Genomic DNA, 26,315 nt, shown 5'->3' with positions numbered 1-26,315 from the left:
ATATACTATATATTCCAGGCACCTCAATAAATTGTGTTGAACTGATTCCAGATATGGTACCCAGAGCTTCAGCTATAAGGTAGTCTCTAATATCACATTTGAACTGAAATTATTCACAAGTTAACAAGGAAGTCATCTTTCACTCACCTCTCTGTTCTTCTATAAAGGAAAGTCAGACGGAATGCAGTTGTGGAAAGTGTGCTGAAATAGTTAGATGACCTGGCTCCTAGTCCTGCCTCTGTCACTGAACTCTGAGATTTAGATAAGTCATTTAACCTCCCTGCACCGGTTTTTCATCTAAAATGGGCATAGTAATCCTGCCTGCTTTCCAGAATTGTAATGAGGTTCATATGAGATAATACTTACAGAAGTACATTGTCAACCATAAACCACCGTGCAAACATACAACATGTTGTTATTGATATCAGCTGAAAGGAAATGATGAAGGCAAATCAAGGACAATGTATCAAGAGCAAGCAGTTTGGACTTCTGTAATATTGATCAGTGTCTAATAGAAAAGGCAAATGTATAAGCAAGCCGACAAAAAAATCCTGATTAGAAAAGGCCAGTCGCAAAGATCCACACAGCATATGTACACAGAATATAACTGTAACATTTTTCTCATCACAAGGGATAAAGGCTGCAGGGAATTAAAACTCAGAATGAACCTGAGAGACAAATGAAGGTTGGATTTTTTTCTATATGAGTGGCTCTTCATTCTGACTGAACATTAGAATGGATGCCTCGGCCCCACTCACAGAAATTAATTGGTCTGCGGGTGCCGTCTGGCCTCAAGGTATTTTAAGATTCCCAGGTGGTTCTAATGTACAGTCATCTGGTGTTAAGAAAAATCACTGTGCTAGAAATCACAGAAAGACCTCCAGAAGTCTAGTCATAACGATAGAATTTATGGACACAAAGAGATAACTGTAAACAGTAGAGGAATATACGTGTCTAATGAATGATAGAGAAAATTAGTGGGACCTGCAGGCCTCGTATATATGGTAGCTTAGGCTACATCTCACCAGGTAAAAGAAAATAGAGCAGAGAAAAAGACAGTTATAGAAAGCTTTCCATAACTGTTACAGTTTCCATTTGAAAATGAGTTTCCAACCAGTAATATGATAGCTACAGAGTGAGTGGAGTGGCAATAGGTATACGTAAACATGAGCATTAAGTGTTATTTTCACAATTCTTGTTCCCTGTAGTAAATATTTATACAATGGCTAATCTGAGTTGTTATAACTAATCATGGCTGGTTCCCTTTAATGTGCACACACTTTGATTGTGACTAGACTTGTAGTCTCAGGTCATTTACAGAAATGCCAAAAAAAAAAAAATCTTTCTGTAAGAAAGACAGTGGCATTTTATGCTTAGCAAAATAACTGTATCAGCAATTGGAAAAGTATATGGTAGTTAGCACAGTCCCAATGCAAGAAACAAAGTATTCGCCTTTTATCACGTGCACAGGGTCCAGAGCATTGTTCTGGCTTAAGCACAAAAGTTCAATCAGATCCTAGTGTCAGAAACCAAGAAAAAGTGCCATTTACTTGTTTTCAAGTTCTGTTTTTAAACCCAGAAAGAGCCAAGAAAGTTGAAGAAACTGTAATCCTAAAAACTTTATTTCCGGTGTCGAAAGTTATTCTTTACTCTTCAAAAATATGTTCAATTTGGAAAAGACAAAAATGTTCAGAAAGGTCAGGCCTCCCATGTTCTCTCCAAAGACCCGTGTCCATTTCCCAGCAACATACATGTCCGTCTCGGCCCTGCTCCATTTCCCACTGTTCCCTGCTCAAAGTTCCCTTCGTTTTGTTGTCTGCTCCACAGGGTTCATCGAAGGGCTCTGAAGTTCCTCCCCACGGCTTCCTGGTGTCTAGACTAGTCTTGAACCACTTGTCGCTATCTCTGTGGTTAGCTTGTTGAGATTGGTAGAAGTTTAGTTCTTGAAGAGATCAGTGAAGCCAACTGCTTATATCATGATTGTCAGGTCTACAGTTATAGTGCAGAAAAGGAGCAAGTGGAAAAGCAAAGTGATGAAAGGCATCAAGGGTCAGAGATGGTCTCAGAGCAGTTTTTCAAAGCCTGCTACTTCATGCACCTTATCAAAGGGCAGTGCTGCAGAATTCTGTTCCAGGCCCTCCACAGAGAAATGCCATGTTATTTTTTGTTTGTATTTTATTTTTTGCAAGAAATGCCATTTTAAAGCTTTTTACTGATTGTTGATCACTTCCAGTTATAGCGAATGAATGGGTAGATCCTATCTACTACATTGTGAGTCCCTGAAAACACTGTTTGATGTCTCACATATCTGTTTTCCTCTCACATGGTGCCTAGTCCAGTGCCTGGTACTAAGAGGGCATTCAGTAAATGTGTGCCAAATTAAATTGATTTTATAGATATGTACACTTTTAACTTTGGTTTTAACAAAATAATTCTAGCCATATAATTTTTGTATTCAACTAGACCTTTCCAAGACCAACAACTTGGAAACTTGCTAAGTGTTATTTTTCATTTCCTAGCATTGTTCAATTTAAATATTCTTCCTGCCTGTGATATACAAATCCTGACCATCCCCAGAAAAGCATAATTGTTTTTTGTTTTGATATACTGAATTATAATTTACATACAATAAAATTTATTCTTTTAAAGTATATAATTTGATGTATTTTGATAACTGTATATAGTCATATAACTGCCATCACAATTGAAATTTAGCATTTCCATTGCTAAAACAAAAAAGTAGCATGGCCTTTTATAATCAATCTTATATTACCAGCCTTATCAACCACTGATCTATTTTCTGACCTTACAGTTTTGCCTTTAGAATGTCATGTGAATGGAAATCATACATATGTACTGCTTTGAGTCTGATCTCTTTCATTTAGCATAATACATTTGAAATTTATCCATGCAGGCATCAATAGCTCATTCTTTATCTATGCTAATATACATTTTGCATTATTTCCACTTTATGCAATTATGAATAAAGTTTACATCAAAGTATGTTAACATTCAAATGTAAATCTTTATATAAGCATGTTTTTATTTCTCTTAGGTTTGTTATTTTGAAGAAGTTCAACTTTTCAGTTCTTTTTAAAATATGTTAACATTGACATGTAAGTCTTTGTATAGGCATATTTTTTTCTCTTCAGTTTGTGATTCTGAAGAAGTTCAATTTTTCAGTTCTTTTTAGTTTGTATAAATGTGTGAGCTGAGAAATCTTTGTTTATCATAAGTTCAGAAAGATTTTCTATTTGTTCTTCTAGAAGTCTTATAGTTTCTAATGTTCAGGTCCATCATTCATTACTAACTAATATTGGCATGTGGTGTGTGATAAGGATTCTTTTTCTTTCCTTTCTGTTATATGGATGTTCAGTTGTTCCAGCTTCTTCTGTTGAAAAGACTACCAAGACTCTCCTTTCCTCCACTGAACTATCTGGGCACCTTTGCTCAGAATAAATACATCACATACATGTAGGTGTGTTTGGGGCTCTCACTTCTATTCCATCGATCTGCATCTCTATCTGCGTGCTGTTACCACACTGACTTGATGACTTTAGCTTTCTACTAACCTTTGAAATCAGGTGGTGTATGTCCTCTATTCCTTTTAAAAAATTTTTGGCTGTTCAAGGTCCTCTGCATTTTCATTTAGAATCAGTCTACCACCTTTTACAGAAAAGCTTGGTGGGATGAGAAAGTAATTGCACTGACTCTATAGATACGTCTGTGGAGGATATCTTAACAAGATTGTCTTCTAATCCATAAACACAGTATATCTCTCTTTAAGATCTTTTAAAATTTTTGTCATCAACATCTGGTCATTTTCATTGTGCGGATCTTGCATATATTTTGTTAAAATTTTCCTTAAGTATATTATATTTTGCATGCCTTTGTAATTTCTTAATTTCTGTTTCTGCTTGTTCATTGCTAGAATATGTAAATAAAATTCATTTTTATGTTGACCTCATACGCTGACACCTTGCTAAATTCAATTCTAATAACGTTTTTAGATTCTTTGTTGGTTTCTGTGTAGCTAGTTGTTTTCCGTGAATAGAGGCAGCTTTATTTTAGCATTTCCAATTTGTATTTCTGTTTTCTTTATCATTGACGGTGACTAGGAATGGTGAGGGTGGAATTCTTGCTTTACTTCTGATTTTATGGGGAAAGTATTCAGATTTTCACAATTAAGATTAATAACTGGGTTTTTCATTGGTGTCTTTTCTCAGACTGAGGAGCACCGCTGTTTTCAGGCTGTCTTTTCCTCTGGAGGTGTGTGTGCCTCATTCACACAGGCCTTTGAATGTCACCTTATGGGAGGGCAGGACTCCCACCCCATCTCTCTCTGTCCCCTTACGCTGCCTTAGTTGTTTTCATAGCACTTCCACGGCTGTCAGATCGTGTATTTATTTATTGGCTGTGTCGCCCCACTAAAAAGTTGAATTTAATGTACTCACGATGCATCCCCCACATTTCAAACACTGCATGGCACATCATAGGCACTCAATAACTACATGTGAATCGGTGAAGAAACAAATACAAGGTTTTCAAACCTGTGAATCTGAGTTAGCCAGGAGCCTTACAGTAAGAATAGGTCATTGCCAGGCCGAAAGGTGCATTAAGCATTGTCTGTAGAGAGGATAATTAATATGTCTTGATATATTTTCAACTAGATACTGTTGTGTTAATAAAATTCATTTAGATACGTCATTGAAGGATTTTTTATCATTACATATTTCCTCAGTCAGTGGCTACCAGAAGTATAACTCCCATGTGAGTGCTTTTACATTTTTTTATATTTCCTCATCCTCAGATTTTTTTCACCATAATGTATGTTTTTAACATTCCCTTATACATTATAAAGATGGGGATTACTACTTTTAGGGTTTACTAGGCCAAATATAAAGTAACTTGAACTTAATAACTTAGGTTTGCCTTAAAGCAAAAAGACTGTGGTGTGAATGCCATTATCAAGAACTTAGCTTTTGAAGTATCTCAGACTCCTTCCTTTGAAGGCCAATGCAGTCATCCCTAGGTATGGGGGCTAGAGGGGCAGGAGAGGGGAGAGAGCCCTCAGGGATATCAAAATTCAGAGATGCTCTTCTCTTACATAAAATGATGTAGTATTTGCATATGACCTATGAACATCCTCCTGTTTAAGTCATCTCTAGTTTACTTAAAATACCCAATACTAGGTAAAATGCTGTGTAAACAGTTTAGGGAATAATAACCAAAGAAAAGTTTGTACATGTTCAGTAGAGATACAGCCACCTTAGGCCTAACTACATACTACACGTCAGCAGCAACATAACTTTTTTATTTTTTAATACGTGGACATGGGAGGCCGAATGTACTTGATTTTCTCTTATACTTTCACACAGTGTTTGAGATGGAAGTGCCACAGTCTTGAGAATGCACCCTAAGTTTTTCCCCTCTAGGTTTTTTTCAGGTTTAGAAAAGCCTTACTTAATGGTACACTTTGGGGCCAGTCCTTGTTTCAGGTACTGTGCACCCTTGTACCTGCTGAAAGAGCCAGAAAGGGGAAATTTCCTGCCCGGGTGGAAGCAGAACTAATCTCATTTGACACTCTCAGCCCAGAAAATACGTGATTGCGCCATTGCCAAGCAGCTATTTCTACTTTATAGACTGATTTCGGTTTTAGAGGACTTCAGCACTGCCTTAGTTTCCAGAGAATGTGGTGAAAAAAGATTCGTACAAGAAAAGAGTGAAAGTCGGTGCGTTACCACTGTACTACTTTCCTAAGACTGCTGTACAGAGTGCCACAAACAGGGTGGCCTAAAACAACACAGATTTATTATCTCACAGTTCCAGAGGCTAGAAGTTCGAAATCAAGGTGTGTGCAGGGCTGGTTCCTGGGAGGGCTCCGAGGGAGCGTCTGATTCATGTCTCTCCCAGCTTTTGATGATGACCAGCCATGCCTGGCACTCCTTGGTTATAGATGCATCGCTCCAGTCTCTGCTCTTTTTAAAATATATATATATTTTTATTGATTTCAGAGAGGAAAGGAGAGGGAGAGATAGAAACATTGATGATAGAATCATTGATCAGCTGCCTCCTGCATGTCCCCTACTGGGGGTCCAGCCCGCAACCAAGGCATGTGCCCTTGACGGAAATCATGACCCTTCAGTCCACAGGCTGGTGCTGTATCCACTGAACAAAACCAGCTAGGGGTGGTCTTTGCCTGTGTGTCTCTTATCTCCTTGTGCAAGGACACCACTCATGTTTGACCACTGCGCACCTCAATGCCCTTGTCTTAACCTGATCCTATCTGCAAAGACCCCATTTCTAAATCAGGGCACAGTCACTTCTTCCAGGAATCAGGACTTCAACTTAGCTTTATGGAGGACATGATTCAACCCATAACATCATTTAATTACTATTATATCAAGATAGTAATTGTAAATAAAACTAGCCCCAGCATAAACCCCATAAAAATGGACTTACTAATTTTTATGGTGAAACAAGTCTCCAAAAAAAGAGAAACAAAAGAAATTCAACAGGACACATTAAAGTGAGGGGTCAACAAATATCCCATTATTATCTCTCCACTACTGGTAAGGATATTTAAAACGTTTGAAAAATATAATTTCAATGTTAACTCGAGAACAACAGGTAATGAAATACCTCCCCTCCACTTTCTCACGTGGGGTAGAGGTTGGTCTTTGAGATCTTCTCATTTCTGCAACCAGCACAGAGAGCTCTCCAGTGGCCTAGGGACTCGAGAATCCCAATTGCGGGGGGGGGGGGGGGGGGTGTTTTAGAAGCTTGTCACTCAGCCTACTCAAGGGACCAGCTGTTTCAAGTTCCTTCTGCCCTTGACTGCCAGGACCCTGCCATTTCCTGCCATACCTGCCTGGATGGTCCACCCACCTAAGCTCTGGGGCAAGGCCAATGATTCCCAACTGTTTTGATTATGAAGACTCCATTTCACATAAATATTTTTATGGGATGCCTACCCTCTCCCTACTGATAGCAGTTGTGCAACCCTTTATCTAAGTAAAGCTACTCTGCATTTTGTTTTATTAATTGCAAATATATTTGAAGATAATATATGCTTCAGAAATTAAAATTCTCAATTTATAAAATAAATTATTTTGCAAATAAAGTGTTCATGTATATTGATTTTCTTTTATGTATATATATTTTTATTGATTTCAGAGAGGAAGGGAGAGGGAGAGATAGAAATGTCAATGATGATAGAGAATCACTGATTGGCTGCCTCCTGCACACCCCCTACTGGGTATTGAGCCTGCAACCCAAGTATGTGCCCTTGATCAGAATCGAACCCAGGACCCTTTAGTCCACAGGCCGACGCTCTATCCACTGAGCCAAACTAGCTAGGCTTGGTTTTCTTTACATGAGAACTATTCAGACTTGAATAGTCTTTACTCATGTACCAAATACTTATTGAGCATTTAAAGGAAGACATTTATACAAACTATAATAATGGCTTGGAGTTCAAGAGATAGAAGTTATTAATTAATGTAATGAATTATACTAACATTTACAAATAGAAGTATGCATCAGTAGAGAATTATAATCAAAGTATTTCCGGAGTTGAGAATATGAGTTTCAATAAACGTACATTTGCTAAAAGTTAAAATTCTCCCAAGAATATGATTTGATTATATGTTGTTATAACTAGATTACAAATACATCTTGAATACAAATATAAACACATTATACTTATATAGCACTTGGCATTTTACCAAAAACTTTCGTATACATCATAGCCAAAGCTCTTTTCTCCAAAGTTAGATTATCGCATCACGTTTTTAGGTATTATAACCTTGCTTGACTTTCTTTCATTAGAAGTTTGACTCTCTAATGTCGCCATATAATTATGTTTACGTGAAGCATTGGAAAGAAGGTGTGGAGTCCCCATATGTTCATTTCAGCCTGGGTGGCTAAATGGCTTGTAACAGTCAGTGCATGAAAATGGCCTAGATTGAATAAATTAGCAAAATCACAAAAGGAAACCACTGTAGGAAATAGTTTTACACATGTAATTGCTGAAATCCTCTAGTGAATGTGTCAGTCTGTACTAACTAAATAAATTTGTTTATAGACATGTTCTGTATTAGCTTCCACTCTTTCACAGCCCTTTGCCAAACAAAATCCCACTAGAAGTAGGATGTTCACACCCGAGTAGGAGTTTCTTGGATAAATATTTTTACTATATGGAGACCAAAACCACTTCTACAAATTTCTGACTTTGATTGAAATAGTATATTTCTTTAGCTTTTTTCCTCCCATCTTTTCTCCTGGCAGCTACTCATGCATTAGCTTACCTCCTCTCACCTCCCAGGCCTGTGCTGAAGCAGGGACTGGCTGCATGTACAGGGGGCCTAGGGGCCCTGAGAGTGATGGGACCAGCCTACTCCATCACTAACCCCACCACATGGACTGGACAAGCAGAAAAAGATTCATTAGCGAAGGCTCTCTTGAAGGCTAGTTGAATGATTCATGGAATTATTTTCAGCAAGAAGATTATACATCCTGAGGCTAGAAGGCCTGCTTACCTTGGGTGCTACATGAATAGAATACATAAAGATAGAATCCATTCAGTCCTTCCTCAAGAAGTCATGGTAAGAGTTACTGAAACACAACAGCCACCTTCTTTCATAATTCTTTAGTCTAGAATTGGTGCTAATTTTTTTATAGGCCTTTGAAAGATCTATTTTTTTAAAAAAAGTTGACTGGTGAATAATAAAACAAAATATTTTGAAAAGAAAGTAAAAGTGAAAAGAACATTTCATTTTAAGGTGTTAAGCCTAAACCTTCTCATTGTCTTTAGAGACAATGTGACAGTAAACAGTAGACTTGAACAGTAGTGTGATGTGTGATCTGCCTCTTCAGCGTCCCAGTTACTATGACCCAAATAGCCAACCTTTTAGGGTTAATCAGGATAATACCCAATAAAATGAGCATGTCACTGCTATATAAATAATACATCATATCTGACAGGATAGTTTCATAACCTCAGGAGGTTTAGCCATTTAATATGATAATTCTGTTCAAATTAATCTTTCACACTGGTGAACATACTCTGGTTGTTTATTTTATTTTGGAGGTAAATTTTCAAAATGGTTAAAGCAGATTGTAAATGTCTGTGGCAAATTCCATTAACACAACTCTGTTATAGAAATGCAGGTGTTTCTATGTGTACAAGGTAAAAGAATATGTTCGCAGGAGCTCAAATACACCTTATTAGGGAGGAGACACAAAGGTATGAAGGAGGCATCCCTGTCATTGTCAGTACAGAGCAGTTTAATTTTGAAATAAATGCCAAGAGAGGGTATTTCAAATTTGTATATACTTTATTTTTTTAGACTAGTTTTAGAGTCACAGCAAAAGTTGGTGGAAGGTACAGAAATTTCCCATATATCCCCTGCCCCACATATGCACAGCCTCCCCCATTATCCCTATCATCCATCAGAATCATGCTTTTGTTACAGTTTATGAACTTACAAGGACACATCATTTTCATCCTAAGTCCATAGTTTACTGGCTTCCAAGTTTTGCCTTTTCCAGAATGTCATAAACATGGAGTCATAAATTGTGTAACTTTTTCAGGTTGCCTTATTTCACTGAGTAATAAGCATTTAAGTTTCCCCCGTGTTTTTTCATGGCTTAATATCTCATTTCTGAATAATCCACTGTCTGAATGTTACCATAGTTTATTTATCCTTTCACTTACTGAAGGACATCTTGGTTGCTTCCAAGTTTTGACAAGTATGAATAAAACTATAAATACCCCTATGCAGGTATTCGTGCGGACATAAGTTTTCAACTCCTTTAGGTAAATACCAAGTAGTGCAAATGCTGGATCATATGGTAAGAATGTGCCCTGGCCGGGAATGTAATCATGACTTCCTGGTTCATGGGCCGATGCTCAATCACTGAGCCACACTAGCTGGGCTCTTACCTGAATTTTGATAAACCCTTTAGTAGTAGGTAGTATGGATTGGTGTCTTAGATTTAATACTATGGCGACAGACATAGCCTATAGTCTGGCACTTAGAAACAAGCTAAAGCTCTCCTTCCTTTGGATCTTACCTAGAACACTCTCTATCCTGCTCACCATTTTTCTCTCATCCCCAACTCAGGCCTCAGCTGAGTGTCTTTTTCTTTAAGAAGGTACCCTGATCACCAATACGCACCTCTACTGCCTTCTTATATGGTCCCATTATATGCTATACTCATTTTTAAACTTGTATCACTTTTGTCATTTCTCATTCAATATGTCTTCTTTATTAGACTGTTGAATATGAAAGGCAGACCCTGGCCCGGTGTCTCATTTGGTTAGAGCGGCGTCCCATGCACTAAAAGATTGAGGGTTCAATTCCAGGGCAGGGCATATACCTTGGTTGCAGGTTTGGGGTTCCATCCCTAGTTGGGATGCATACTAGAGGCAACTGATAGATGTTTCTCTCATTGATGTTTGTCTTTCCCTTCCTCTCTCTTTAAAAATCAGTAAAAACATAGCCTCAGGATTTTTTTTTAGAAAGGAGAAGAAAATGAGGATCTGTGATCACTGCTGTACCCACTGAACCTTGTAGTCTGTATTGTTGAATGAATGACAGTTCATACAGAAATATACCTTCTCAGGTAGCTACCATACTTGATTGATATTAACTACTATGTCCTGACTGTTTTGTATCATAGTTTTTAGTATATTTTGTCTTAATCATAACTTATTTACTACCCTAAGTTGGTGTCTTGACCATTGGTAAACAGGTATTGCTACCCACATTGTTATTTTTTTGTGTTGTGTTTTTTGTTGTAGCACAGGCTGTTGAGGCAATATTTTATTTTTATTTTTATCTTGTATCATTGTTGAAGATTGAAAACACAATTAAGTATCACTTCCATATAACCAAGATTGTAAAGCCATTTTTCTACTCTTTTATTTTATACTATCTACTGTAAACTCGTTATTAATTATAATTTTTAATAGCAGTATATTTGAACTTCAAATGTTTAGACTCAACAATATAATTAAGAGTATTGTTTTAGATAACTTGGACTCTCTTTTTCTGGCAAACAAGGCATTTGGGAGCCAATTTTTTTTTTTTTATTCCTAGCAGATAACAGCCAGGAGAAGCTCAGAAATGCTCCCAGTGGGAACTGAGAACTCATGTCACAGTAACTTTTTTTTTGCAGCAATGTTTATGGTTGAATTATTAAGGTCACTAATTTATTTTTCTTAATAATTGCTACTGATGGTTATCTTGTAAAATGATAAGTGTGCGGTCTAAGCCTAATTTTTAAGAGCTGAGACTATCCCAGCCCCTGCTCTGGTGGAGAACACATGTTAGCATTTCTCATTGTTGCCCAGAGGAAACTAACCTACTTGCTAATCAAATGCATTCATTCCCAAGATGATTATTTATTGAGCACCTACTTATTTTCTCTGCATTGGGCGATACTGTGGGCACACATAGATAAAATAGTAAGGTCCCTGCCTTCTGAAGGCTATGGAGAAATTAAAATTAACTATTGTTAGCCCCGCCTCCCCACCCCACCCCCCAAGAAGGAGATTTCAGTTAATAATTCTGCCAATTTAGCACTGTTTTCATATAGAGTTATATGTGTTTGCAGCTTGGAATAATTTCAGACATCTGTGTTTTGACTGTTCTTAATATAAGGTAGCTGAAGAAAAGTTTAACATTATTGGCATTAAATTATTATTAACCATAGTTGTGTTTAAGTACATACGATATCATGGAAAAAATAATTTATACATAGAAATGGTATACTTTTAGTCTCATATAAAATTGCTAAAAATAACTTTCACAAAAAACTTTTGTTCTAAAAAAACAATGTTGTTTTTATCAGCTACTTAATGATTTTGTTTAACAACAGAATTAACACATCTCTCATATAATTTGATTGAGATGTCTTGGACAATTGGAAATGGCAATTTTTAATAACTAAATTTTAATTTAGAGATGAGATTCTTGTTTTCAGAATGCTGAAATAACTTGGTTATAGGGGGGTAAGAGATCAACTAAAGGACTTGTATGCATGCGTATAAGCATAACCAATGGACATAAGACACTGGGGGATAGGGGAGGCTGGGGGACTGTCTAGGGTGGGGGGATAAAATGGACACATATGTAATACCCTTTGTAATACTTTAAGCAATAAAAAAATTAAAAAAATAAAAAATAAATAAAAAATAAATAAAAATCAAAAAAAAAAAAGAAGAATATAACAGAGACATACAGGAAAACATGCATAAAATGACAACTTCTTAAAATTTATATAGGCTCCCAGTTACTTGGACTAGAAGGACAGTTACTGCTGTGTCTTTTTCCCACCCTGCCGCCTGGAAGACCTCTTACTGAAAGGGCAGGGCCCCCTCCCTGTTCCTGTTCTTAAACCAGTGCCCTGCCGTCCAACGAACTGCCCTCCAGGTTTTCACAGGATGTTTCTAACACTGGGGAGTATACAAAGGGAAGATGTTTAATGAAGAGCTTTGCATGTTGCATTGCTATTCATCATATGGTTCAATTTAGATTCTCTGAAATATCAGAGTTAGAATAACATTATCAAAAGGGGAAACGTCACATGGCTTTGGTGCAAACAAGATGTGCCTATTTGTATTTATGTTTGCTAATGAAATTCAGCCATGGTTCCCTCTTTGATTTTAAGATTCTTAGACCACCATTCAGATTTATTCATTATAATTAAATCTCTTCCCACACACAGACACAAGGGCAGCCAAAGGCCTGGGGGAGCAGGGGTGTCATATTTTATCTTTTAGAAAGCTGTTGCACAGCTTTGATATGAAGAGCCAGAGCCTCAGAGACGTACAGTATGAAAGCAAAGCAGTCTGTCTCTGGGGCATGGATACCTCCTGAGGCAAATGAAGGTCTAGGGGAGGCTTGGTCTCTGAATCCAGTGGCTCCATAGAGGGCAAGGCTGAATTGGGGCGAGTGGGACAGCTTGATGCGGTCTCCAGTGTGGCTGCCAGAAGGGAGGGAGGAAAAGGCCGGATACAGGAACAACTGGCTTTTCCTGGAAAACGTGGGTATGAGGCGGGGCAGAGAGGAGGGCTCATGTAGCTTGTGAAACGGCATTTATACATGAAATTCAGAGACGTATCTACCTTCCAAGAAGCCACTTAGGTTAACTAGATCGGCAAGGACTAGTGAAAGGCAGTTGCGTTCAGTCTACTCTGCTGCCTCCCTGCCTTTTCTCCCGGGAGAGCCCCAGTGCGCCCCCTGTGCCCTCCGTGCCCTCCGAGCCTCTGTGGAGTGGAGAACGTTTGGGAAACCACCAGGCCCTCGGTAACCAGGGCGGGTCCTGTGGCCCACAAGCCATCCTCTGCAGAAAGTCTGCCCTACACTTAGTTAATTGGGAGTTAAGAGTAGTTTGGGAGAGAGAATATATGCTCCAAATCTTTTTATTGTCCTTTTCTCACTGGATTTCATCCCAACAGCCAACTCCAAACATATCCAGCAGGCCACATTATTTGTTCAGCCCTCAGTCGGACACTGAGCACAGCCTCAGGAAGACTTGAATGGGAACACATGGTGTGTCGCCCCTTGAAGGTCCTAAAGATGTGTGCTTTCGCCACAGAACTTTCCAGACGGGTTTATCTTAATTATTTTGATATTTCGTCCATTTATCAAAGCTATTATTTGGGGCACTTGGGGAAATTAGTGATTCTCCAAGGAAGAGCTAATCATGCAGCAGAAGAGCCAGAAGTAGAGCTAGCAGCTCACAACCGTCCGCCTTGTTCTGACTGCTCAGCTGCGCTGTTTGGACATCATTAAGTCTCTCCCTTCCCCGGTCCCGTCACTTTTGTTCTGCTCCCAAGGGCTCTTAATCCGGAAAACAATTTTCCCCCTGCATCTGTTTTCCCCATTAAGGTCCGGGACGCTAAACACATAGCTCTGGACAGAATGAGAACCGTCCATAAAGAGCCCCACACTGAGTCAGGAATCCCGGGTTCTCCCCCCACGTGACCAGGGATGGGTCTCTCTCTCTCGGGGCGTTCTTTTTCTCTGTTAAATTTGGAATTGGGCTTGAGGAGTTCACAAAGACACTTTCCAATTTCAAACTCTGTTCCTTGGTATATGCAAAGGGTTTGTTCAGCTTGGGTTAATAGGCTCAGTTTCCAAATTCCTTTTTCATTATGGAATTAAATATGGTGAGACAGTCTGAAGGACTATGTCCCTAAGAGTGGCTTCCCAGCATCTAGGAAGGAAAAGGAACAATGACGACTCTACAGACGGACTGCAGGTGAGAAATGTGAGAGACACAGGTAGCCCACTTGCTGTCTGGGTAGAAAGGCATGGTCTGAAAACCTTAATTTCTCTTTCTGCTGTATTAAATCAAATGCCAGTATTAGGATTTCCACTAAGAGATGTTGTTTCCTGTATAATCATGACAGATTCTGAAGTGGTTCCCCTTCCTGACAAACCATCTCTGGTCCCGCTGTTGGTGTCCTCGTCCTCTCCGCCGCCATTCTCGGCCGCGCCGCAGCCAGCCACCTGGAGCTTTGGAAACAGTCCAGAGGCGGCGGGGCCCGAGGATCTGTGATTTTTCAAAGCCCCCTCGGCGATTGGGTCGCACCGTGCTTTTTACCAAATACTGTTCTTAAAATTGGCCTGGGAAACAGGCACTAGTGGAGATGCCTCCAAACTGAAGACGGCTTACATTTAAGTCCCCCTCCGCACTTTGAAGTATCGGACCAGGCTGATTTAGTTTAAATTTGAAGTAAAATTTTCATTTCGCCTTTAAGTGATGTTGCGTTAGCAAGAATTGAGTTTTTCAGGACTAGGAGACTGTGTATGTCTTCAGTAATCCGGGTGGAATGAATTATGCCACATTTCAGAGGGTTTTTTTCTTTTGTTTAGTGTAAGACAATGTGGTATAATGAGAAGAGTATAGGCCCTGGGTTTTTAACACTAAATCTACCATTCACTGGAGTATGTCACTTTAAAAAAGAGAATAATAAGACCCTTTTTACTAGTTGTGGTAAGGGTAAATTAGATATGGGCATGAAAATACTTATCACCCATAAAACCATGTAGTGTTTTTTAATCTTTGCCCCTCTCTTGTTGCCTTAAGAAATCTACAAATCTTGTGCCCTTTTCAATGTTATTTGAAATTAAATATTGTGATTAAGGGGGGGGGGGGCAGGAAGAGATTAACCAAAAAATTTATACGCATATATGCATAACCCATGGGCACAGACAATAGTGCATTGAAGGCCTGGGGGGGCAGGGGTAAGGTGAAGGGGGTCAATGGGAGAAGAAGGGGACATCTGTAATAACACTTTCAACAATAAAGATAATTTTTTTAAAAAGCAAACAAAAGAGCTGCCTTGTTTTCTCCCTCCTCCCACCCTAGCGAATGCCCTCTCCTTGCATTTTACTTGTCGTAAGCTGTTGACATTACTGTAAATTGGAAGTCCACTGACTGCAGGGACTGTGTTACTTAGCTTTTGTCCTTGGACACCAAGCAGAGTGGTTTACATAGAGTAAGAACTCAGATTTTCTAAATCAAATCATACAAATGTATAGCACTTCAGGCAATGGAACCAAAATCTTCTGTCTTAGGACCTTGAGAAAGGAAATATTTGTAAGTGAATTTTGGACCTGCTACAATCAAATTATTTTTTTATTTCCAACTTTGAGGAGTAATTGACAAATATAATTGTATGTATTTAATGTATGTAATGTGATGATTTGATACACATTTACATTGGAGAATGTCTACCATGATCAAGATAACGAACACATCCATCACCTTACCGTTAACTCTTTTTGTTTTGTTTTGTTTTGTTTTGTTTTGTGTGTGTTAGAACGCTTAAGATCTACTCTCAGCAACTTTCAAGTATACAGTACAGTACTATATTTCTAACTCTCCAGACTGTGTATTAGATCCTCAGAACTTGTAACCAAAAGTTTGTACCCTTGGACCTACATCTCCCCATTTCTCTGTCCCTATAGCCCCTGGCAACCACAGTTCTACTCTGTTTTGTTTTGGGTGTGTGTGTGTGTGTGTGTGTGTGTGTGTGCATGTGTGTGTGTGTGTGTGTTGCTTTGATTTTAGTTTTTATTTTGTTTATAATCCACATACAAGTGATACCAAACAGTACTTGTATTTCTCTGTCTGGCTTATTTCACTTAACCTAATGCCCTCCAGGTTCACCCAAAGATATTTAAGTTGTTACCGTATCTTGGTGATTGTAAATAATGTTGCAATGAACATGGTACAGATATCTCTTTGAGATATGTATTTCATTTCCTTCTGATACATACCCAGGAGTCAGACTGCTGGGCCCAACTGTAGTTCTATTTTTAATTTTGGGGCAACCACCATACTGTTTTCCATAATGGCCATGCCAATTTACATTCCCCCCAACAGCACATAAGGAATTCCTTTTCTCCACATTTGTTATCTCTTGTCTTTTTTATAATACCCATTCTAACTGGTGTGAGGTGATACCTCATTGTGGTTTTGATTTGGATTTTCTTGATGATTAGTGATGTTGAAAACCTTTTTTATGTACCAATTGGCCATGTCTTCTTCAGGAAAATGTCTATCCGGTCTTTGTTGTCAATTTTAAAATTTTATTATTTGCATTTTTGCTATTGAGTCATTTGTTCTTTATGTATTTTAGATATTAACCCCTTATTAGATATATGGTTTGCAAAGGTTTTCTCTGATTCTGTAGTTGCCTTTTCAATTTATTATTGACTTTACTATGCAAAAGCTCTCTAGTTTAATATAGTGTGCTAATTTATTTTAGCTTTTTTTGCCTTTGCTCTTGGTGCCTTATCTAAGAAACCACTGCCAAGGCCAGTATCAAGGAGCATATCCCCTATGTTTACTTCTAGGAGTTTTACAGCTGCAGGTCTTACATTGAAGTCCCTCATCCATTTTGAGTTGATTCTTTATATGGTGTAAAATAGGGGTCCCGTTTCATTCTTTTGCATGTGGCTATCCAGTTTTCCCAGTACCATTTATTGAAGAGATTATCCTGATACATTCTTGGCTCCTTTGTCAAAAATTGACTATATATGTGGGTTAATTTCTGGGCTCTCTATTCTATTCCATGGATCTATGCCTGTTTTTATGCCAATACCATACTTTTTAATTACTACAACCTTATAATATAGTTTGAAAGCAGAACGTGTATTGCATTCTTCTTTGTTCTTTCTCAAGATTGCTTTGGCTAATCAGGGTCTTTTGTGGTTCCAAACAAATTTTAGGATTATATTGTCTATTTCTGTGAAAAATACCATTAGAATTTTTATAGGGTTGGATTTAATCTGTAGATTGCTTTGAGTAGTATTGATATTCTTAACAATATTAATTCTTCTAATCCAAGACTATGGGATATCTTTCTATTTACTTATGTATTCTATAAATTATTTCACCAATGTCTTATAGTTTCTAGTGTGTAGGTTTTTCACATCTTTGGTTAAATTTTTTCTAATTATTTTATTGCTACCTCTATTCTCTTTTGTTTCCATTAGCATTTTCCCATCCCATCACTTTCAGCCTGTGAATGTCTTTAAAGCTTAAGTGAGTCTCTGTAGGCAACATGTACTTGGGTCTCTTTTTTTCTTTTTTATCCATCCAGGCACTCAATGTCTTTTAATTGGAAATTAAAAACATTTATATTAGATATGTAAGGACTTACTATTGTCATTTTATAAATGTTTTCTGTTTGTTTTATACTTTTTTCATTCCTTTCTTCCACTGTTGCTGTCTTTCTTTGAGAATTGGTGATATTTTTTTGACAATGGTATGCTTTGATTCTATTCTCTTATTATTTGTGTACTTATAGGTTTTTAATTTGTGTTTACAATGAGGCTTTTATAATACATCTTATATGTGTATTTTAAGCGGATAACAACTTAACTTCAATTGCCTTAAAAAGATCTACACATTTATTTGCTCTCCCTACTCACACTTTATGTTGTTAATCTCACCATTTTCATCTTTTTATATTGTATTTTATATTGTATTTTAGCTTTTTTTGCCTTTTCTCTTGGTGCCTTATCTAAGAAACCACCGCCAAGGCCAATATCAAGGAGCATATCCCCTATGCTCTAACAAAATATTTTAGCTGTAGTTATTTTTAGCACCTTTGTCTTTCAACCTATATGCTAGAGTCCAAAGTGATTTACATACTACCGTTGCAGTATTATTTTGAATTTATCTATGTATTTACCTTTATCAATGGATTTTATATTTCTTATATGTTTTCATCTTACTAATTAGCATCCTTTTTGTTTCATCTTGAAGAACTCCTTTTTGCCTTTCTTCTAAGGTAGGCCTAGTGGTGATAAATTCCCTCAGTTTTTGTCTATATCTTTACCTAAGAACTACTTTCCTGGGTAAAGTATTCTAGATTGGCAGATTTTTTTCTTTGAACACTTTGAATATGTCATCCCACTCCCTCCTGGCCTGCAAGGTTTCTTCTGAGAAACCTGCTGAGAATGTTGTCTGGGTTTCCTTCTATGTGATGACTCTTTTAAAACTCAATTCTTTCAAAATCTCTCTTTGGTTAACTTTTCAGACCCTTTCTCTCTTCTAGGACTCCCATAATGCAAATATTGTTTCACTTAATGTTGTCCCAGATGTCACATAGGCTTTTTTCACTCCTTTTCATTCTTATTTATTTTTCTCCTCTGAGTGTAATATTGAAGATCGTCTTCAAGTTTGCAGATTAATTCTTCTGCTTGATTAAGCCTTTTTTTGAAGCTCTCTATTGCATTTTTTTCATTTTATTCATTGCATCCTTCAGCTCCAGAATTTCTGTTTGGTTCATTGTGATTTCTCTCTCTTTGTTGAACTTCTCATCTTGTTCATGCATTGAGTTCCTAAGCTCATTGGGTTCTCTGTGGTCTCTTGAATCTCACTGCACTACCTTAAAATAATTATTTTTAATACTTTTTCAGTTGACTCATAGATCTCTATTTCTTTGGTGTTGGGTACTGGAAAATTATTGATGGTATCATGTTTCCTTACCTTTTCATGTTTCTAGTGGCTTTACATTGATGCCTGTGCCTTTGAGGGAGCAGTCAGCTCTTCTGCATTTTTTAAAGACTAACATTGGTTAGGAAAGACTTTTCTCTGAAGGTGGCCATGAGGGCTTTGGCTGGATGGATGCAGCATCTCTGATTCTGGGGAGAGCACAGTGGCATAGTTTCCATACATCCATCAACAAGGTCAACTTTGGTCAAGACTGCATTGCCTTTGGTGGCCAAGACTGTGGAGGTCCTGCAAGTGGCAGTGGTGCCTAGGACTCTTGGGGTCCTCAGTGGCAGAGCTGCTGGGGTCTTCCTGGTCTCCTTTCCTGCCTGTGGGAGGATGTGCTAGACAAGTCTATCCCACTTGGTTTCAGGCACTCAGAGCAGCTGGGGTGCTGAGGTCAGGTACATGTGGAACTACCGCAGTGCCTGGGTCCTGGGGCACAGGTGCACTTGCTGCAATGGTAATGCTAGTGTCTTCGATGCAGACATGTGCAGGTCTCCTGGGGAACCCCGGTCTGAGTCTCTGAGACGCGCCACAGTATTTGGGCCCGAGGGTGGGGGCCCCAGCAGTGGCTAGGGTGCAGCAGCAGATGCCCTGGAATGGTGGGTCCAAGTCCCGACTCTGGCCCTCGGGGGCAGGGGGCAGAGCAGCAGCAGCTCAGCCTCAGGGATGCCAGGTCAAAGCCATGACTCAGGACCCAAGGATGGGACATAGAGCTGCAACAGTACTGCCCAGTGATGGCAAGTGAGTGCCATGATGTCAGACTCACAGAGTGGGCCAGAGGGCAGCAGCTGCAGGAGCACTGCCCAGTGGTGCTGGATCAAAGCTGTACTTAGAATCTGAGAGACCGGGCACAGAGAGCAGCAGCAACTCCCCGTCCATAGATGGTGAGGTGCTGGGGTGTCCCAACCCAGAGAGTGGGCACAGCATCAGGTGGGCCCCGGGGCAGGTCTCACAGCAGCAGCAGCCCAGCCACCATGAGGAGACAGCAGTGGGGATCCTTGCAGCTCCAGCAGCAGGGCCCAGTGTTGTGGCTGAGGCTGCAAATGGCCATGGCAGTGATGAGACTTTCTGAGGTGCCCCTGCTCTCCTTTCCCCTGGGGTAAAATTCGCCTGAGGGAGTCCCTCAGCGCTGAGCTGCTTGAACTGGGGGTGGGGTGACACAGGTAAAATGCTCCCCACACTTCTAAGTGGCCAGGCTTGTTCCTCAGCCCCACAGGGTTCTGCTTCTTTGTTGTAGTTCTGAGCTTTCCCAGAGCTGTTTCTGCATGTTGGTAGTTGTTTGTTTATTGTTTTTGTGGGAGATGAGCTTTGGGACTCTCTAGCCTGCCTTGCTGAGGTCAGTCCCGACAATGAAACTCTTGTTTTATTTCAAGTTTGAGAAAATAGGAAGGAGTCAGGAAAGGTGGTAGTGAGAATAAAATGTACATCTCAACTGGGTGGAGGACAGGTTTAGACTGTGGCATAAATAACACACGCAAGTATATTCAAGTTGAAATAACAGGATATGTTTTATAGAATGTCTTCTTTTGCTTAAGATAAATATTAATCTTTTACTGTCATAGTAATGTGTATTCTTTAAAATGTGCAATTTATGGTGACCCACAACAAAGCAGAAGTAAACCAATTTGAGATTTAAATGTTTTCTCTAGTTTATCCATATTCAAATAAGCAAAAAATGTCATACTTTAAAAGTGCACAGTCATGAGTTAATTTCCCCACCCATGCCCATGCAGTAGATAGCATCTGTGTCTGCTTATCCAGGTATATTGAGGTTCTGGTAACAGATCATAATTTGGTGCTGAGTGAATAAATGAATGTAAAAGCTGGGAGCTCACTTGATCCTCATTTTTTTTTTAAAAAAAGGCATAGTAACTTCAATTGGTCCTTTAAAAAAAGAAACCCAAATATTATCTTTGCTACTTTACTGGTAACATGCTAAAATGTCTGAGCTATTCAACAAATTCGCATAGAAGCAACTAGTAGTCGAGTACAGACCTTTATTAAATCAATAATAAATCTTAAGTGGCATACGGAAGAAGCTGGTTTATTGGGGAAGTCTGATTTGGTTATTGATTGATTTATTCTTTTCAGTAGTGAGGTGTGGTCCTGGCCTTTCCCGGTCAGGGTCTGCAGAGTGTCTGTGAAGACATAGGACTGGGAATCAGTCATAGGATCTGACAGTAGAGAGTAAGTGGGATACAATGTGTTTCGTGAGAATGTGGCCTCTGGAAGGCCCTCACACCAAGCGATGTTTAAATTTAGTTTCAACATTTGCAACACAAATAAAGAGAAATTCACAGTTGACACAAAGATGAGTTGTCTTCATCCATCTTCCTTTAAAGTTGCTTACTCTGGAAAAGATGCCAAATTTTCGACGTTCCCATAATCACCCTACACAGACAGCACACATCCTTTGTACATCAAAAGGAACAGCAGTGACTCAGGGTGAGGGACCCTGGGGGATTGGTTTGCTGAAATTGCCCTTCGCTAATTACACAGGCATGTTTGTTCCTCCTCTATTTTAGAATTAGAATAGGAAGACCTTCGTCCAGAAATCTGGGTCAGCTTGGCTACTGGGGATCTGTTACTATAAGCCTGCGATCTTTTCACTGTTTGCAAAGGTGAACTGATTTTCTTAAAAGTGACCTTTTCAGCCCTAGGGAGAACCACTTCATACTGCCCACCCTGGAAAGATTAAACTCGGTAAATTCGTAGGTACATTCAGCCAAGACTCTTCTGCGCCGAACTTCGTTCTCATGCAGGGCTCACTCAGCCACTTACTGGGGAGAGAATATCCGGCTTCACCCCAGGTCCATTTATCTCCATGTAAACCGTCCCTGTGCTTCAATATTATGTGATGTGAACGGTTGTCGCTGTGGTTGTAACATTTAAAATATCAAGGTCCAGAAACACAGTATTACTCGGGCGGAAGCCTCTCAGGCAGCCTTGGTGGTGGGCTGTGCGGAGGCCTGAGGCTCCCGCCTGTGGTTGCGGGAAGACACTCTATCCATCGCTGCGAGTTATTTGTGGCTCCCTGAGGAGTGCAGTTAGCACTGCTCTCAGCGCAGGCTCTCAGGGGGTGGACGTGGAACTTTCTAGTTCCTGTTAGCCTGTCTGCTCCAGCCCAGAGGTGTCCTCTGGCACAAAAAGCCTGAGGTCAGGAACGAACTCACCGGGGAGCCCTGAGGAGTGGGCGAGGGTTGTGCCGTCTTCTTCTTCGCATCCTTGAGCGCGGCTCTGGGGTGAGCTGCAGCCCCGCTCCAGCCGGACACCCACAGGAAATCCCGTACATGCCGGCTGTTTGGAAGGGATGCATGTGCCGTGAACTGGTTTTATGATTAACAGGAAGTTATTGAAAAAAGCATTTTTGTTTCACCTCATGTTGGTAGAAGTCTTTAAAAGCTTGGGGCTCACTTACCTTTTTTGCAATGTAATTACAAATGGATTTCAGTCATTTTTTTAGAATTAAACTGTACAGTACGTCCATGGCATTAGCTTCATCATAAAAGCTCATTCTGCATTTCCAACAAGATGCTGTAGAAGGTACATTTATTGGACTGAAAGTGTCCAGATTTCCGAATAGCCCCAGAGCTATTAGCTTAGAGGGGAAAGTCCCTGATACAGATTTTGTAATTGTTTCCACTTTTCTGAAAACATTATAGGAAAGTGGCATCTAATTGAGGGTTAGGAGTTGTCTGAATGTGACTTCACAGTGTAAATATTGAGCGCTGTGGTGGTGAGGGCGGTCATTTTACTCCTGCGCCGTGGGTTTCAGTTCTGCTCCACGCCGGTCTCGCTGCGAGGCTCAGGGCCAGTCACAGAGGCCTGGGTAGCCCAGCTCTTCCAGCTCCGGAGGCAGACAGCTCTTGGGATGAAAAGTCATGCGTTTCACTTTGTTTGAAGAAATATATTGTGATTAGTATCCACTTTCCCATTTTATTTCATGGGACTGTTTATCCAATCATGAATATCCACAGCTACACTGCATGTGCATGCATGTATATGAAGTTATGTGAGATGCGAGCTTTCTATAACGTCTGTAATGTACAGAACTCCTTAGAGACCGTTTTCAGGGGGAGGAACGGCCTCTATTAGTGCCTGTTCCCAGAGCTTTGCATGGAGACTATAAATTAGGCCTTGGAAGGCTATAATGAGCCAGTAATTTATAGACTATTAAGATACTTAGTTAGAAATGATTCTTGAGCATGTCCAATAGGGAACACATGTTTACAAAGGACAAACAGATTCGACACAACATGTCTTTAACCTAACCAAGTCCAGGCAATTACAACATGGGATGTCTTATTTTGCCTATCTCCCACTCCCCCAAAATAGGATCCCTAGCCACTTGTTAAACCACATTGACTTTTTAATAGACAAAGCAGCTGCCAGAGCTTTGCCACCAGAACTGCTCAGATTAAGCCCCTGTTAGAGTGCGGCCGGCCGGCCACAGCCCAGGACGAAGCTCCCTTGCGTCGTGCCTCCTTTCCTGGTCGACTTGTGATAATTCATTGCAGATTTCTTCTTCTCCACAGAGTGCCTACCGCAGGAACGGGATGACTTTTCTGGCCTGCTGACGTGGCTGGGGCTGGACCGCGGGAAAGGCGATGCTCCGGGAAGGTGATGTCTCTTCCCCCGTGTGGACAAAGTAAAGACACGCTGACCTTCTCTGCACCCTCAGGAGTGGGCCGGTTTGTTGTGACTGTTGAGGGGCTGACTCCTGCCCTTCCCCAGCCCCCTCAGCGCCTAGTCTTGTTTACTGGATGGGCCGTTGGCTAATTAATGGCAGGATGTTTGGGAGAGTGTGTAGGTGGACAAGAATGCGGATCACACAATTTTGAAATTTTAATTTGGAATGGATTTACTGCCCTCAGCTCACATATCTTAAAAGCAGTGTCTTTTTTTTTTCAGTGTTTAGTCTATGTTTTACTTGATGCATTTAGTAATCCAAGTTTGGGACAAAGGAAACAAAATTAAAAGGACAGTCAGCTTTCCCCTTGCACTTCACTTTCCAACTTTGTTGACTACATCCACGGGGACTGAGAGACAAATGTCTATTTTATAAACTCACAGGAATTGAAGATCGAGGGGACCTGATGAACTCTGTTCCCGTCCTCGCCTCCCTGCTCCCACTTACAGTGTATGTCGTGTTTGTGCCTTCCTCCCAGCTCTCTGCATGTCTGCCTGGTGTGTGTTTTTCCGCATCCAGACCCTCTCCCCATCGTCAGCTCTCTGCTTCCCTGTCCCCGTCATCCCAGGCCGCCACTCTCACACACACCCTCCCCTTCAGGAGCAGGGTGGTCAGAGTCTTAGCAGGGGAGCGAGGAGGTGCTCTCCCAGCACCGCCACCCTGAGGCTGCGCATGTGGACAGGAACTGCCGGTAGCAGCTGAGCTACCCTCTGGCATCTATACTTTCTCCAGTAAGCGAGGAACTGGCACCCTCGGGAACAAATCAAAATAGAGCAGACGTAATTGTCCGGTTCCTGATTAGACTTGAATTGCAAAAGAGCACAGGAAGTTATTCCTTTAAATTCGTAGGAGTTTGTGTAATTTTACTTTTATCATGGCTTTTACTCACACTGAGACAGCCTTTGTAAAGAATTAATAGGAACAGAAATGGGAAACATGGAAAGTTTTGTCTGGTGACCAAAATCATTGTGCAGCCCAGTGAACATGATTGGGCCACGTTGTTCCCGTGTGTTAACTATCACTTACCTGCTCTGTGTTAGTCCTTCTGGAAAAAATCTTTATGTCAAGGACAGAAAGTGCAGATATATAATATCAGACATTTCCAAAGGGTTTTGATGTTCCATCTGTGTTGTTAAAATGTATGATTAAACTTTTCTTTTTATCATCATTCTTATTTTTCTTGGCGTCCCTAATCATAGAAAATTATAAGCTTGCAGTAAACATCCTAACTTTTAAAACGACAGCATTTATTGTATTTGGTTTCGATCTGCCTGGCTTATTGATGTATAAAATTTTCAGGGGCTATTTTTTCACATCAAAATTCCTTCTCTTCCCACATTATACATTTTAAAGTATGCACAAGGCAGAAAATATAGGGTTTAGGGTTTTCCCTTCATTTTATTCTACCTGATCTCCTTATACTCCCAGAGAAGGAAGACTCAACGTACATTTCTCTCAGAAATATGACAGGTCTGTGTTTTTGTTGGTCTGGCGTATGTTTGTCTATCTTGAACAGTCTGACAGGTAATTATTTATAAAATCTGGTTTTGCCCAGTAAGTCCATATAATAACCTTTCACTTTCCATCATAAGCCAGTGAGCTGAATTTAGAATAAAACAAGGTCATTTATGTCTGTCCTGAACCAGCCTACATGTCCCCATAATTGCTCAATATTAATATTTTTAATTCTTTTTTTTTCTTTTCTACCCATAGGTTCTTTCTCTGACTCTTTCCACAACACTAAATTAGAAGTGAAATAAAATTTCCTTAAGCAGTGAATATAGAAAAAAAGAAAGAACATTTCAGAAAATGTGACTTCAGTAAACTTCTCTTTAAAGATTAAAATGTTATGTAGATTCATAAAATGTTAGAGCAGAAGATGGTCTTAAAGATCATTGAAATAACCACTAGTTTCACAGATAAAAACACATGCAGGGAGGGAAACCGACGTCCCCAGATAGCTCAGCAAAGGCAGGGACACCAGAGCCAGGTGGTGTCCCCAGTTCCCAGGCTGGCGGCGTGCTCCATGCTGGGCTCGCTACGACATTACCAAGACACGTTGCTTCTATGGCATGTGTGCCTTAGATGTGTTATATTAAAATTTTCTTCAAAGGGACTGGTATTCATTAAATAATCTGTCAATTATACAATTTTCTTTTTTTAAAGAAGTCTGCAAGCAAGGGAGAGAGGAATTAACCTACTTTGAGACCTACTTTGTGTCAGGAAGTAGACCTCTGGCATTTCTTCTGTCTTCACAATGACCTAATGAGGTACAAGCTATAAAACAAAACAAAAAATAAACACAAAAATCATGCTCACCTCTAAATCAAATGTGAATACACAAAATAGTTTCTATTTTTGTAGGCTTGTGTTTTGGAGATCAAATTTGAAAATAAAACCAGAAAATAAGTGAATAGCCTCTCTAGTGGGAGATTGACACTGCCTCATAGATTTGAGAGTAAAGGAAATAGAAATACTACTCCCTTCACCTCAATTTGAAAATTCGACTTTCTGGACATGTCATTTTAAAGCTATGTCTTTAACCTTCCTGTCTTCACACATTGCAATAGTTGAGATCCAACAATAATGTCCC

The 26,315-nt window shown here is 39.8% G+C and overlaps 1 protein-coding gene across 3 annotated transcripts in view; it reads left to right on the top strand.

Annotated features, from left to right (window-relative positions):
- Positions 1-26,001, top strand: part of SUPT3H (SPT3 homolog, SAGA and STAGA complex component) — a 441,321-nt gene extending 415,320 nt beyond the window's left edge. For 2 of the 3 annotated variants that reach the window (XM_081094254.1, XM_081094252.1), the window contains exon 12: positions 23,568-24,890. In XM_081094254.1, coding sequence (XP_080950380.1) covers positions 23,568-23,609 — 42 coding nt within the window. In that variant the 3' untranslated portion in view covers positions 23,610-24,890. Of the gene's footprint in view, positions 1-23,567; positions 24,891-25,435 lie in introns of those variants that run through there. The other variant, XM_081094253.1, reaches the window with a different exon arrangement.
- Positions 26,002-26,315: the final 314 nt, after the last annotated feature.

The sequence above is a fragment of the Myotis nattereri genome, assembly GCF_964212035.1.
Source record: "Myotis nattereri genome assembly, chromosome: 6".
Taxonomy (NCBI): Eukaryota; Metazoa; Chordata; class Mammalia; order Chiroptera; family Vespertilionidae; genus Myotis; species Myotis nattereri.
The sequence above is the reverse complement of the archived record's forward strand: the minus strand, read 5'-3'. Positions and strand labels throughout refer to the sequence as shown.